General features: G+C 44.2%; 1 protein-coding gene across 1 annotated transcript in view; it reads right to left on the bottom strand.

The window, feature by feature from the left end:
* azin1b (antizyme inhibitor 1b) overlaps window positions 1-10,463 on the bottom strand; it is a 39,834-nt gene extending 29,371 nt beyond the window's left edge. The window contains exons 1-4 of the mRNA XM_071375270.1: window positions 10,294-10,463; window positions 8,467-8,610; window positions 7,864-8,035; window positions 6,163-6,336 (exon numbers count right to left, since the gene is read on the bottom strand). Of these exons, the coding sequence (XP_071231371.1) occupies window positions 6,163-6,336; window positions 7,864-7,965 (276 nt within the window). The 5' untranslated portion in view covers window positions 7,966-8,035; window positions 8,467-8,610; window positions 10,294-10,463. The remainder of the gene's footprint in view (window positions 1-6,162; window positions 6,337-7,863; window positions 8,036-8,466; window positions 8,611-10,293) is intronic.
* Window positions 10,464-16,237: the final 5,774 nt, after the last annotated feature.

The raw sequence follows: 16,237 nt of genomic DNA, 5'->3' as shown, positions 1-16,237 counted from the left end.
TTTGGATGAAAAGCATGCCCAAATTAAACTGACAGCTACTCATCCCCAGAAGATAAGATATGCATAATATTAGTAGATTTGGATAGAAAACACTGAAGACTCTAAAACTGTTTGAATCATGTCTGTGAGGATCACAGAACTTATTTAGCATGCGAAACCCCGAGGACAAACCATTCAGTTTTTTTGGGGGGGGTCACTCTTTTCAATGGATTTTCATTGGGAATCCAGATTTCTAAGGGACCTTCTTGCAGTTCCTACCGCTTCCACTAGATGTCAACAGTCTTTAGAAATTGGTTGAGGTTATTCCTTTGTGCAATGAAGAAGTACGGCCATCTTGAACTAGGGTCACTGGAAGTGTCCTGTTAGATAGAGGCGCATGACCAGAAAGCATGCTACAGTTTGTTCAAATCCTGTATTGAACACAGATCATCCCGTCTTCAATTTTATCGATTATTTACGTTAAAAAAATACCTAAAGTTGTATTACAAAAGTAGTTTGAAATGTTTTGGCAAAGTTTACAGGTAACTTTTGAGATATTTTGTAGTCACGTTTCACAATTTGGAACCGGTGTTTTTCTGGATCAAACGCGCCAAATAAAAATTGACATTTTGGATATATATCGCCGGAATTAATCGAACAAAAGGACAACTTGTGATGTTTATGGGACATATTGGAGTGCCAACAACAGAAGCTCATCAAAGGTAAGGCATTAATTATATTTTTATTTCTGCGTTTTGTGTCGCGCCTGCAGGGTTGAAATTTGCTTCTCTCTCTTTGTTTACTATGGTGCTATCCTCAGATAATAGCATCGTTTGCTTTCGCCGAAAAGCCTATTTAAATTCTGACATGTTGGCTGGATTCACAACCAGTGTAGCTTTAATTTGGCATCTTTCATGTGTGATTTAATGAAAGTTTGATTTTTATAGTAATTTATTTGAATTTGGCGCTCTGCATTTTCTCTGGCTTTTGGCCAAGTGAGACAACAGCGTCCCGCCTAAACTCAGATTTTTGGATATAAATATGAACTTTACCGAACAAAACATACATGTATTGTGTAACATGAAGTCCTATGAGTGTCATCTGATGAAGATCATCAAAGGTTAGTGATTAATTTTATCTCTATTTCTGCTTTTTGTTACTCCTCTCTTTGGCTGGAAAAATGGCTGTGTTTTTCTATGACTTGGCTCTGACCTAATCGTTTGGTGTGCTTTCATCGTAAAACCTTTTTGAAATCGGACACTGTGGCTGGATTTACAACAAGTGTAGCTTTAAAATGCTGTAAAATACTTGTATGTTTGAGGAATTTAAACTATGGGATTTCTGTTGTTTTGAATTTGGTGCCCTGCAGTTTCACTGGCTGTTGACGAGGTGAGACGCTAGCGTCCCACATACCCTAGAGAAGTTAAGCAACAATGCAGATTTTTGTAAAGAAAATATTAGCAAAAAGCTAAAGTAAGAAAAAAACAAAATAACTTTGAGACTAAATACAGGGGGTACCGGTACCGAGTCAGTGTGGAGGCTATATACAGGGGGTACCGATACTGAGTCAATGTGGAGGCTATATACAGGGTATTACGGTACAGAGTCAATGTGGAGGCAATATACAGGGTGTTACGGTACAGAGTCAATGTGGAGGCTATATACAGGGGGTACCGGTACAGAGTCAGTGTGGAGGCTATATACAGGGGGTACCGGTACAGAGTCAATGTGGAGGCTATATACAGGGTGTTACGGTACAGAGTCAATGTGGAGTCTATATACAGGGTATTACGGTACAGAGTCAATGTGGAGGCTATATACAGGGTGTTACGGTACAGAGTCAGTGTGGAGACTATATACAGGGTGTTACGGTACAAAGTCAGTGTGGAGACTATATACAGGGGGTACCGATACTGAGTCAATGTGGAGGCTATATACAGGGTATTACGGTACAGAGTCAATGTGGAGGCAATATACAGGGTGTTACGGTACAGAGTCAATGTGGAGGCTATATACAGGGTGTTACGGTACAGAGTCAGTGTGGAGGCTATATACAGGGTGTTACGGTACAGAGTCAGTGTGGAGGCTATATACAGGGTGTTACGGTACAGAGTCAATGTGGAGGCTATATACAGGGGGGACCGGTACAGAGTCAATGTGGATGCTATATACAGGGGGTACCGGTACAGAGTCAATGTGGAGGCTATATACAGGGTGTTACGGTACAGAGTCAATGTGGAGACTATATACAGGGTATTACGGTACAGAGTCAGTGTGGAGGCTATATACAGGGGGTACCGGTACAGAGTCAATGTGGAGGCTATATACAGGGGGTACCGGTACAGAGTCAGTGTGGAGGCTATATACAGGGGGTACCGGTACAGAGTCAATGTGGAGGCTATATACAGGGGGTACCGTTACAGAGTCAGTGTGGAGGCTATATACAGGGGGTACCGGTACAGAGTCAATGTGGAGGCTATATACAGGGTGTTACGGTACAGAGTCAATGTGGAGGCTATATACAGGGTATTACGGTACAGAGTCAATGTGGAGGCTATATACAGGGTGTTACGGTACAGAGTCAATGTGGAGGCTATATACAGGGTGTTACGGTACAGAGTCAATGTGGAGGCTATATACAGGGGGGACCGGTACAGAGTCAATGTGGATGCTATATACAGGGGGTACCGGTACAGAGTCAATGTGGAGGCTATATACAGGGTGTTACGGTACAGAGTCAATGTGGAGACTATATACAGGGTATTACGGTACAGAGTCAGTGTGGAGGCTATATACAGGGGGTACCGGTACAGAGTCAATGTGGAGGCTATATACAGGGGGTACCGGTACAGAGTCAATGTGGAGGCTATATACAGGGGGTACCGTTACAGAGTCAGTGTGGAGGCTATATACAGGGGGTACCGGTACAGAGTCAATGTGGAGGCTATATACAGGGTGTTACGGTACAGAGTCAATGTGGAGGCTATATACAGGGTATTACGGTACAGAGTCAATGTGGAGGCTATATACAGGGTGTTACGGTACAGAGTCAGTGTGGAGACTATATACAGGGTGTTACGGTACAAAGTCAGTGTGGAGACTATATACAGGGTATTACGGTACAGAGTCAATGTGGAGGCTATATACAGGGGGTACCGGTACAGAGTCAGTGTGGAGGCTATATACAGGGGGTACCGGTACAGAGTCAATGTGGAGGCTATATACAGGGTGTTACGGTACAGAGTCAATGTGGAGGCTATATACAGGGTATTACGGTACAGAGTCAATGTGGAGGCTATATACAGGGTATTACGGTACAGAGTCAATGTGGAGGCAATATACAGGGTGTTACGGTACAGAGTCAGTGTGGAGGCTATATACAGGGTGTTACGGTACAGAGTCAGTGTGGAGGCTATATACAGGGTGTTACGGTACAGAGTCAGTGTGGAGGCTATATACAGGGTGTTACGGTACAGAGTCAATGTGGAGGCTATATACAGGGGGGACCGGTACAGAGTCAATGTGGATGCTATATACAGGGGGTACCGGTACAGAGTCAATGTGGAGGCTATATACAGGGTGTTACGGTACAGAGTCAATGTGGAGACTATATACAGGGTATTACGGTACAGAGTCAGTGTGGAGGCTATATACAGGGGGTACCGGTACAGAGTCAGTGTGGAGGCTATATACAGGGGGTACCGGTACAGAGTCAGTGTGGAGGCTATATACAGGGGGTACCGGTACAGAGTCAATGTGGAGGCTATATACAGGGTGTTACGGTACAGAGTCAATGTGGAGGCTATATACAGGGTATTACAGTACAGAGTCAATGTGGAGGCTATATACAGGGTGTTACGGTACAGAGTCAGTGTGGAGACTATATACAGGGTATTACGGTACAGAGTCAATGTGGAGGCTATATACAGGGTATTACAGTACAGAGTCAATGTGGAGGCTATATACAGGGTGTTACGGTACAGAGTCAATGTGGAGGCTATATACAGGGGGGACCGGTACAGAGTCAATGTGGATGCTATATACAGGGGGTACCGGTACAGAGTCAATGTGGAGGCTATATACAGGGTGTTACGGTACAGAGTCAATGTGGAGACTATATACAGGGTATTACGGTACAGAGTCAGTGTGGAGGCTATATACAGGGGGTACCGGTACAGAGTCAGTGTGGAGGCTATATACAGGGGGTACCGGTACAGAGTCAGTGTGGAGGCTATATACAGGGGGTACCGGTACAGAGTCAATGTGGAGGCTATATACAGGGTGTTACGGTACAGAGTCAATGTGGAGGCTATATACAGGGTATTACAGTACAGAGTCAATGTGGAGGCTATATACAGGGTGTTACGGTACAGAGTCAGTGTGGAGACTATATACAGGGTATTACGGTACAGAGTCAATGTGGAGGCTATATACAGGGGGTACCGGTACAGAGTCAGTGTGGAGGCTATATACAGGGGGTACCGGTACAGAGTCAATGTGGAGGCTATATACAGGGTGTTACGGTACAGAGTCAATGTGGAGGCTATATACAGGGTATTACGGTACAGAGTCAATGTGGAGGCAATATACAGGGTGTTACGGTACAGAGTCAGTGTGGAGACTATATACAGGGTGTTACGGTACAAAGTCAGTGTGGAGGCTATATACAGGGGGTACCGGTACAGAGTCAATTTGGAGGCTATATACAGGGGGTACCGGTACAGAATCAATGTGGAGGCTATATACAGGGGGTACCGGTACAGAGTCAGTGTGGAGGCTATATACAGGGGGGTACCGGTACAGAGTCAATTTGGAGGCTATATACAGGGTATTACGGTACAGAGTCAATTTGGAGGCTATATACAGGGGGTACCGGTACAGAGTCAATGTGGAGGCTATATACAGGGTGTTACGGTACAGAGTCAATTTGGAGGCTATATACAGGGGGTACCGGTACAGAGTCAATGTGGATGCTATATACAGGGGGTACCGGTACAGAATCAATGTGGAGGTTATATACAGGGGGTACCGGTACAGGGTCAATGTGGAGGCTATATACAGGGTGTACCGGTACAGAGTCAATGTGGAGACTATATACAGGGGGCACCGGTACAGAGTCAGTGTGGAGGCTATATACAGGGGGTACCGGTACCGAGTCAGTGTGCGGGGGTACAGGTTAGTTGAGGTAATTTGTACATGTAGGTGGGGGTGAAGTGACTATGCATAGATAATAAACAGAGAGTAGCAGCAGTGTACAAAAGGGGGGGGGTTAATGTAAATTGTCCGGTGGTGATTTTATTTTTTGTTCAGCAGTCTAATGGCTCGAGGGTAGAAGCTATTGAGGAGCCTTTTGGTCCTAGACTTGGTGCTCCGGTACCACTTACCCTGCGGTAGCAGAGAAAACAGTCTATAACTCGGGTGACCGGAGTCTCTGACATTTTTATGGTCTTTCCTCTGACACCGCCTATTATATAGGTCCTGGATGGCAGGAAGCTTGGCCCCAGTGATGTACTGGGCCGTTCGCACTACCCTCTGTAGCGCCTTGCGGTGGGAATGCCGAGCAGTTGCCATACCAGGCGGTGATGCAACCGGACAGAATGCTCTCGATGGTGCAGCTGTAGAACCTTTTGAGGATCTGGGAACACATGACGAATCTTTTCAGTCTCCTGAGACTACATCACAGATTGCTGGTGATGTGGACACCAAGGAACTTGAAGCTCTCGACCTGCTCCACTACAGGCCCTGTCGATGTGAACGGGGTTGTTTTCAGCCCTCCTTTTCCTGTAGTCCACAATCACCTGCTTTGTCTTGATCACATTGAGGGAGAGGTTGTTGTCCTGGCACCACACTGTCAGGTCTCTGACCTCCTCCCTATCGGCTGTCACATCGTTGTTGGTTATCAGGCCTACCACTGTTGTGTCGTCAGCGAACTTGATGGTGTTGGAGTCGTGCCTGGCCACACAGTCGTGGGTGAACAAGGAGTAGAGGAGGGGACTAAGTACACACCCCTGAGGGGTCAATGAGGGTCAGCGTGACAGATGTTTTATTACCTTTAGTGTTTGTGATCCCACTGGCACAGAGAAAGCCGACAGAATGAAAAGGTATTCAAGAACTCTGTTAGATCTTTGTTTTCATAAAACACCCATAAAAAAACGTGATCAAATAAAAAAAGGTACCACTCACCTTGTTAGCACAGACGAAGCCGAGGCCGAGAGAGGCCAGGACCTCGATGACAACCGGGCTGCTGTTGGACTGGACCTGGTAGTAGGGCCTGATCTGGGGCATGGTGAGCTGCCACTGGACATGCTGTCTCATCAGGGACCCAAGGTCAGACACTACAAACACACTCTTTTCAGCCTGGGGAACACAAGAGCCAACAGACAAGCGCTGGTTATAATACATACATACACACTGAAAGACAAGCTCTAGTTACACACACACACTGAAAGACGAGCTCTGGTTACACACACACACTGAAAGACGAGCTCTAGTTACACACACACACACACTGAAAGACAAGCTCTAGTTACACACACACACACACTGAAAGACAAGCTCTAGTTACACACACACACACACTGAAAGACAAGCTCTGGTTACACACACACACACACTGAAAGACGAGCTCTAGTTACACACACACACACTGAAAGACAAGCTCTAGTTACACACACACACACTGAAAGACAAGCTCTAGTTACACACACACACTGAAAGACAAGCTCTAGTTACACACACTGAAAGACAAGCTCTAGTTACACACACTGAAAGACAAGCTCTAGTTACACACACTGAAAGACAAGCTCTAGTTACACACACTGAAAGACAAGCTCTAGTTACACACACTGAAAGACAAGCTCTAGTTACACACACACACACACTGAAAGACAAGCTCTAGTTACACACACACACTGAAAGACAAGCTCTAGTTACACACACACACACTGAAAGACAAGCTCTAGTTACACACACACACACTGAAAGACAAGCTCTAGTTACACACACTGAAAGACGAGCTCTAGTCACACACACTGAAAGACGAGCTCTAGTTACACACACACACACTGAAAGACGAGCTCTAGTTACACACACACACACTGAAAGACGAGCTCTAGTTACACACACACACACACTGAAAGACAAGCTCTAGTTACACACACACACACACACTGAAAGACAAGCTCTAGTTACACACACACACACACTGAAAGACAAGCTCTAGTTACACACACACTGAAAGACAAGCTCTAGTTACACACACACACACACTGAAAGACAAGCTCTAGTTACACACACACACACACTGAAAGACAAGCTCTAGTTACACACACACTGAAAGACAAGCTCTAGTTACACACACACACACACTGAAAGACAAGCTCTAGTTACACACACACTGAAAGACAAGCTCTAGTTACACACACACTGAAAGACAAGCTCTAGTTACACACACACACACACTGAAAGACAAGCTCTAGTTACACACACACTGAAAGACGAGCTCTAGTTACACACACACTCATCTTGTTGCCTGAAGAAAAGTAAATTTGGACAATTCCAACATCTTCAATGTGCGCCTCTGAATTCGATAAGGATACGCGTTGTATCTCCGGTGTCTCTTCACTAGTCCTTCAAAGCTGCGATGCCTGTGAGAAGGACCCGATCTCATGATGGGAATTAGCTTATAAGAATTGAGATCTGAGAGACATGCGAGTGAGTAATGCCTCAGAGCACAGCAATTGGTTCAGCCCCAGGGCACAACAGCCACAAGGCAAGGAATTTGGGGGGGGGGGGGGATTTTACACATTGTTAAGACTTTCATGAATCCTCCTCCGGGGTTCTTTTAGCTCTTCTAATCGTGTGAAAATCAATCAATTCCCTCACCAGAGCTTGTTCGTAAACGTGTCCATCGATGACATCTTCCAGGGTGGTTCCTCCCTCCAGGAGTTCGATCGTGTGGGTTGGTTCGTCAGCGAGTCCTTTCATCTCAACCGTATTCAGCAGACAATCATAAAGAAGTAGTAGTCAGGTCAAAGTCGCAACTGAGCCGTGGGTCCTGCAACACACAGACAGAGGACAACAATGTTGCTGGTAGGTGGACATCACCTTAATTATTACAAATCTCGTTTAAGAAACCATGCAAGCTAGTACAAAAAAATATATACTATTCAAACATTTCAAATATCTGAAGACAGAAGTAGATAAAAATGTGTGTATTTTCCACCATGCCTGCCGAGACATGGGTTGGACTGTGTATGATGTGTCCAATATTGACTTTAATTCCAGAGGCGTCAGCTTGATCTAAAAGTAGACATAAACAAGCCCCTTTAAACACATCAACTGGTTGTCTGACGCAGCGAAACAGCACTAGGCTTTCCCACAACACACTGCTCTTATTGGAAACCATCGAGTTCCTGCTCTTCTTACGCATACGTTCGTCCGGTTTGAAGGCACCCTACGGAAAGTGTCAGAATAGCTTCTGCTTACATGGGCAAGTCTGTAGATGGCCGTGTCCCGCTATCAGCTGGGATCCCAAGGCGGCTCAGCGTTGAAGTCAAAGCGCTCCCGGTAAAGGGCCGCCCCTAGGCCTTCTGGGTAGCAGTTATACACCTGTAAAGAGAAGAGGAAGCCCTGTGGGGAGAACACGTTTTTTTTATTTTAAAGTTGTTGATTGTTTGTGTTGAAACTGGAAATGTGTGACTCAAATGCCTATAGGCCCAGACAAGTCATTAACAAAGTCAGCCAGGCGTAACAGCATGGATAGAGGGTACAGTCTGTTCAGATCTAGTCACTATTGCATAAACCTGGAAACGAATTATATTCATTGACAGATTATACTGATGGTAAAGTCTGTACACATAGCTATGTTGAGTGAAATTGACTTCACCCTAAAATAACCATTTGTTAGTGACTTTTCCACTACACAGTGGTGTATGGAAGGATCGAAATGTTAGGTACTTAGCTACTACCCAGTGGTGGTTTAGGTAAATATTGACAAAGTCAAAACATGGCATTCTGTACTCATTTACTGGAGCACTGTAACCAACTATGTTTAGGAAAACATTTCAAGGGGAGTTTAAGATTAATTTATTGAGGCTGAAAGCTGTTGGATACACATCAATAAAACAGACTATTAGCATAATTAATCAATGTCCTTTGACAAGCAAAGAAATAAATGGGAGAGAAAATGCTGCCATGCAATGCAAAACACTAATGTCATCTAGCAAGTGTTGCTTTGGTTCCCAGTAAAGGCGGTATTTTGAGTCCGTATCGTGGATGACCATGATGAATGGGTAGGATATAAGCAAGCATAATGAAGACAATGTAACTAGGTCTGAACCTGTTACTGTACTTTAGACCTCTCTAACGCCCAGTTTCTAACTCCCATTCACCAACTCGGCAAGCGTTTTGTCAAAATACATTAATTGATAACCAAATATAAAGTTTCGTTGAGCAACTATCTTAAATTTACTCACGTCGGGCCTGTATGTACTTCCAAAAAATGTCTAAATATATATATTACAATGAATCGATAAAATGCCTCTTCGGCACATATATTCAGCTGCTGTAGACTTCCGACCTGAGCGTGGCAATCATGAGTCAACCCTGGAGGTGACGAAGTAGCATTTTCTCGGTTGTTTGTACATTTTTATTTATACCTTCTTTTTTTTTTGTAAGTACATACCAGTCGTAACGGGAGTAAATTAAGATATTTACTCAGCGAAACTCCATATTTGGTGACCAACGAACGTATTTTGACATAACGCTTGCAAAGCTGGTGAATGGGAGTTAGAACCGGAGCTTTCTGGGCGTTAGAGAAGTCTACCACAGTGGTTCAGCTAGGTCATTGGTTTATTACAACACAGCAAACGATCAAGGAATGATGTCTGATAAACATTAAGAGGTAGGTAGCTACTTAACATTTATTTGGCTGTCAATCTCCAGAGACACAGCGAAACGTTTTAACATTTGACAGTAGCTAGAACTCGTTTCGTGAAGATAGCGGCGGTATTGACGATTGCGATAACAAGTACACGTACCTAGCTACCAAAACTGTAAAATAAATTAATGCCATAATTAATCAAATAGTATCTTATTTTGTTCTACAGGTAAACAATGTGTGCAAATATTTACAAGAGCGCCATTTCCAGATCGAAAGGTAAGCAGGTAGCTAGCCAGCTAAACGCCTGTCTTGTGTCTAGCTAGCAGTTAGCGTCCTGTTCGCTGGTTAGGACTGCGCCCGCCATGTTGCGTTGGCTAGCCAGCTTACTTAGCTCGAATTCAAAAATTCAATCGAAGTCTTTTTATACTTACGTGAGATAACGGCGAAAATGTTTCGGAAAATCGTCTTCTCTTTTTCGGCGGAATTTTTAAAATGTAGTGCACACCACATAAAAAGAAAGAACAACGTATATTTTTGCCATATGTTTGGCTGACGAGAGCTCTGTAAATGTCCGGTCGTTGTTACTCTTGGCTAGTGGGAGAAGTGTTTGGAAATGAAGGGAAGTGGAAAAGGTCATCAACGGGGCGGGGTCTGCTTCGCCGTAGCCAATCATGTTTCGCTATTTTTAAAGTCAATGCCAAATATGTATTTCCGAATCAAATACATTTGTTGCGAGTTTAATTAATCATGGCCATTATATTTGGTGCTTACATATAACTTTATACAGACAGGGACTATCATGCGAAAACTGTTTGGAAGATTATTTCACACTCATGAATGTTATGACAATTTACTTGCATTTGCTACACGGTCCCGTGTGGGTCAGTTGGTAGAGCATGGCGCTTGCAACGCCAGGGTTGTGGGTTCATTCCCCACGGGGGGACCAGGATGAATATGTATGAACTTTCCAATTTGTAAGTCGCTCTGGATAAGAGCGTCATCTAAATGACTTAAATGTAAATTTGCTGTTGAATAAGATTCTGAATCATTTATATAATTATGAACACCAGCAACAGATGCTTCTCACATTGAATCCAATTGTCTTGTCCATAGTGTCTTGTCCATAGTGTGTGACAAAAGTAAACGCTGACTATTTGTGTCAGATCTATTATTTATGTGGCTCAGCTGTCACTCTGTCAGTGCAGTGCACGCACACATCATGTAAACACAAATACTGTACATCAAACAGGAAATAAATATTTGACCTACTGTACTATAGAATCCCATTTCAGCTATCCAAATACCCTAATCCAGTGGTACCAAACTCCAGTTCTACAGTCCCCACAGCGGCACACATTTCTGTTGTAGCCCTGGACAAATCTACCTGACTCAACTCATTGAGGGCCTGATGATTAGTTGACAAGTTGAATCAAATGTGTTTAAAAATGTGTACTGTGGGGGGTAACTCGAGGACCAGAGTTGGGCACCACTGCTCTAATCTAAACTCTGGTTTGTTCTAAATAAATATAGAAATGTTACTAATTTCCTTCACTTGTTTGAAACACTGATCCAGCTTATGCTCCTCGCAGAGTGAAATGGTTTAAATCCAAGTTAATTTACAGGGTGAATTATGCATAGTCACAAGATCCAGGGAATAGTCAATAGCTGTAAACATTTGGGTGTGACACTCAAACTTTGAACTCTTGTGTTATTTGTTACATCAATACTTTCCTCACAGATTAACTCTGTTAAGCACCCATTTGTTTGGCTTGGTAAAATACAGGTAAACATTCACTCGAGAGACCCAGTTTTATGTAATTGGTTCTATAAAAACGAAATCTATAACTATTCTGTAACTGGTGTAGGGTGACAAAAAGACACAAATTGTGACAAAGACTTGTAGCAGGATGAGAAATGAACCACCAGTTACAGAATAGTTATGGATTTCGTTTTTATAGAACCAATTACATAAAACTGGGTCACTCGAGTGATTGTTTACCTGAATTTTACCAAGCCAAACAAATGGGTGCTAAACAAAGTTAATCTGTGAGGAAAGTGTTGATGACTGTCACACCCTACTGACACACTCTACTGTCACACCCTACTGTTACACCCTACTGTCACACCCTACTGTCACACCCTACTGTCACACCCTACTGTCACACCCTACTGTTACACCCTACTGTTACACCCTACTGTTACACCCTACTGTCACACCCTACTGTTACTGTTACACCCTACTGTTACTGTTACACCCTACTGCTACTGTCACACCCTACTGTCACACCCTACTGTTACACTCTACTGCTACACCCTACTGCTACTGTTACACCCTACTGTTTACACCCTACTGTCACACCCTACTGTTACACCCTACCGTTACACCCTACTGCTACTGTTACACCCTACTGTTTACACCCTACTGTCACACCCTACTGTTACACCCTACCGTTACACCCTACTGCTACTGTTACACCCTACTGTTACTGTTACACCCTACTGTTACACCCTACTGTTACTGTTACACCCTACTGTTTACATCCTACTGTTACACCCTACTGTTACTGTTACACCCTACTGTTACACCCTACTGTTACACCCTACCGTTACACCCTACTGCTACTGTTACACTCTACTGTTACACTCTACTGTTACACCCTACTGTTACACCCTACTGCTACACTCTACTGCTACACCCTACTGCTACTGTTACACCCTACTGTAACACTCTACTGTCACACCCTACTGTTACACCCTACTGTTACACCCTACTGTTATACCCTACTGTTAAACTCTACTGTTACACCCTACTGCTACTGTTACACTCTACTGTTACACCCTACTGTTACACCCAACTGCTACACTCTACTGCTACACCCTACTGCTACTGTTACACTCTACTGTAACACTCTACTGTCACACCCTACTGTTACACTCTACTGTTACACTCTACTGTTACACTCTACTGTTACACTCTACTGTTACACCCTACTGTTACACCCTACTGTTACACTCTACTGGTACACCCTACTGTTATACCCTACTGTTACACTCTACTGTTACACCCTACTGTAACACTCTACTGTCACACCCTACTGTTTACACCTTACTGTTACACCCTACTGTAACACTCTACTGTCACACCCTACTGCTACTGTTACACCCTACTGTTACACCCTACTGCTACTGTTACACCCTACTGTCACACCCTACTGCTACACCCTACTGTTACACCCTACTGCTACACCCTACTGCTACTGTTACACTCTACTGTTACACCCTACTGTTACACCCTACTGCTACTGTTACACCCTACTGTTACACCCTACTGCTACACCCTACTGCTACTGTTACACTCTACTGTTACACCCTACTGTTACACCCTACTGCTACTGTTACACCCTACTGTCACACCCTACTGCTACACCCTACTGTTACACCCTACTGTTACACCCTACTGCTACACTCTACTGCTACTGTTACACCCTACTGTAACACTCTACTGTCACACCCTACTGTTACACCCTACTGTTACACTCTACTGTTACACTCTACTGTTACACCCTACTGTTACACCCTACTGCTACTGTTACACTCTACTGTCACACCCTACTGTTACACTCTACTGTTACACCCTACTGTTACACCCTACTGTTACACTCTACTGTTATACCCTACTGTTACACTCTACTGTTACACCCTACTGTAACACTCTACTGTCACACCCTACTGTTACACCCTACTGTAACACCCTACTGTTACTGTCACACCCTACTGCTACACCCTACTGCTACACCCTACTGTTACACCCTACTGCTACTGTTACACTCTACTGTTACACTCTACTGTCACACCCTACCGTTACACCCTACTGTTACACCCTACTGCTACTGTTACACCCTACTGTCACACCCTACTGCTACACCCTACTGCTACTGTTACACCCTACTGTCACACTCTACTGCTACACCCTACTGTTACACCCTACTGCTACTGTTACACCCTACTGTCACACCCTACTGCTACACCCTACTGTTACACCCTACTGTTACACCCTACTGCTACACTCTACTGCTACACCCTACTGCTACTGTTACACCCTACTGTAACACTCTACTGTCACACCCTACTGTTACACCCTACTGTTACACTCTACTGTTACACCCTACTGTTACACCCTACTGTTATACCCTACTGTTACACTCTACTGTCACACCCTACTGTTACACTCTACTGTTACACCCTACTGTTACACCCTACTGTTACACTCTACTGTTATACCCTACTGTTACACTCTACTGTTACACCCTACTGTAACACTCTACTGTCACACCCTACTGTTACACCCTACTGTAACACCCTACTGTTACTGTCACACCCTACTGCTACACCCTACTGCTACACCCTACTGTTACACCCTACTGCTACTGTTACACTCTACTGTTACACTCTACTGTCACACCCTACCGTTACACCCTACTGTTACACCCTACTGCTACTGTTACACCCTACTGTCACACCCTACTGCTACACCCTACTGCTACACCCTACTGCTACACCCTACTGCTACTGTTACACCCTACTGTCACACTCTACTGCTACACCCTACTGTTACACCCTACTGCTACTGTTACACCCTACTGTCACACTCTACTGTCACACCCTACTGTCACACCCTACTGTCACACCCTACTGTTACACCTTACTGTTACACCCTACTGCTACTGTTACACCCTGCTGTTACACCCTGCTGTTACACCCTACTGTTACACCTTACTGTTACACTCTACTGTTACACTCTACTGTTACACCCTACTGTCACACTCTACTGTCACACCCTACTGTTACACCCTACTGCTACTGTCACACTCTACTGCTACACCTTACTGTTACACCCTACTGCTACTGTTACACTCTACTGTTACACCCTACTGTCACACCCTACTGTTACACCCTACTGTTACACCCTACTGCTACTGTTACACTCTACTGTTACACTCTACTGCTACTGTTACACCCTACTGTCACACCCTACTGCTACACCCTACTGCTACACCCTACTGTTACACCCTACTGCTACTGTTACACCCCACTGTTACACCCTACTGCTACACCCTACTGCTACACCCTACTGTTACACCCTACTGTTACACCCTACTGCTACACTCTACTGTTACACCCCACTGCTACACCCTACTGCTACACCCTACTGTTACACCCTACTGCTACTGCTACACCCTACTGCTACACCCTACTGTTACACCCTACTGCTACTGTTACACCCTACTGTTACACCCTACTGTCACACCCTACTGTTACACCCTACTGCTACACACTACTGCTACACCCTACTGCTACTGTTACACCCTACTGTTACACCCTACTGCTACACCCTACTGCTACACTCTACTGTTACACTCTACTGTTACACCCTACTGTTACACCCTACTGCTACACTCTACTGCTACACCCTACTGTTACACCCTACTGTTACTGCTACACCCTACTGTTACACCCTACTGCTACACTCTACTGCTACACCCTACTGCTACACCCTACTGCTACTGTTACACCCTACTGTTACACCCTACTGCTACACCCTACTGTTACACTCTACTGCTACACCCTACTGCTACACCCTACTGTTACACCTACACCCTACTGCTACACCCTACTGCTACACTCTACTGTTACTGCTACACCCTACTGCTACACCCTACTGCTACACCCTACTGTTACTGCTACACCCTACTGCTACACTCTACTGCTACACCCTACTGTTACACCCTACTGTTACACCCTACTGTTACACCCTAATAGGGAATAGGTTGCCATTTGTCATGCTGGCAAAGAAATTTCCAGGGGGGAAAAATGCCTTAGAAAACCTTAATGGTATTACCTTACCTTACCTTTTTTCATGGATTGGTGGGTACCCTGCGGGACGGTTGAGCTAACGTAGGCTAATGCGATTAGCATGAGGTTGTAAGTAACAAGAACATCGCCCAGGACATAGACATATCTGATATGGGCAGAAAGCTTACATTCTTGTTAATCTCACTGCACTGTCCAATTTACAGTAGCTATTACAGTGAAAGAATACCATGCTATTGTTTGAGGAGAGTGCAGTTTTGAACATGAAAGGTTAATAAACAAATTTAGGCACATTTGGGCAGTCTTGACACAAAAGTTTGAACAGAAATACCATGGCATTGGATCAGTCTAAAACTTTGTACATACACTGATGCCATCTAGTGGTCAAAATCTAAATTGCACCTGGTCTGGAATAATACATTATGACCTTTTTCTTGCATTTCAAAGATGATGGTACAAAAAAATACTAAAGAACGTTTTTTTTTTTTCTTTGTATTATCTTTT

The sequence above is a fragment of the Salvelinus alpinus genome, chromosome 29 (assembly GCF_045679555.1).
Source record: "Salvelinus alpinus chromosome 29, SLU_Salpinus.1, whole genome shotgun sequence".
NCBI lineage: Eukaryota > Metazoa > Chordata > Actinopteri > Salmoniformes > Salmonidae > Salvelinus > Salvelinus alpinus.
This window is presented reverse-complemented; position numbering and strand designations above follow the sequence as displayed.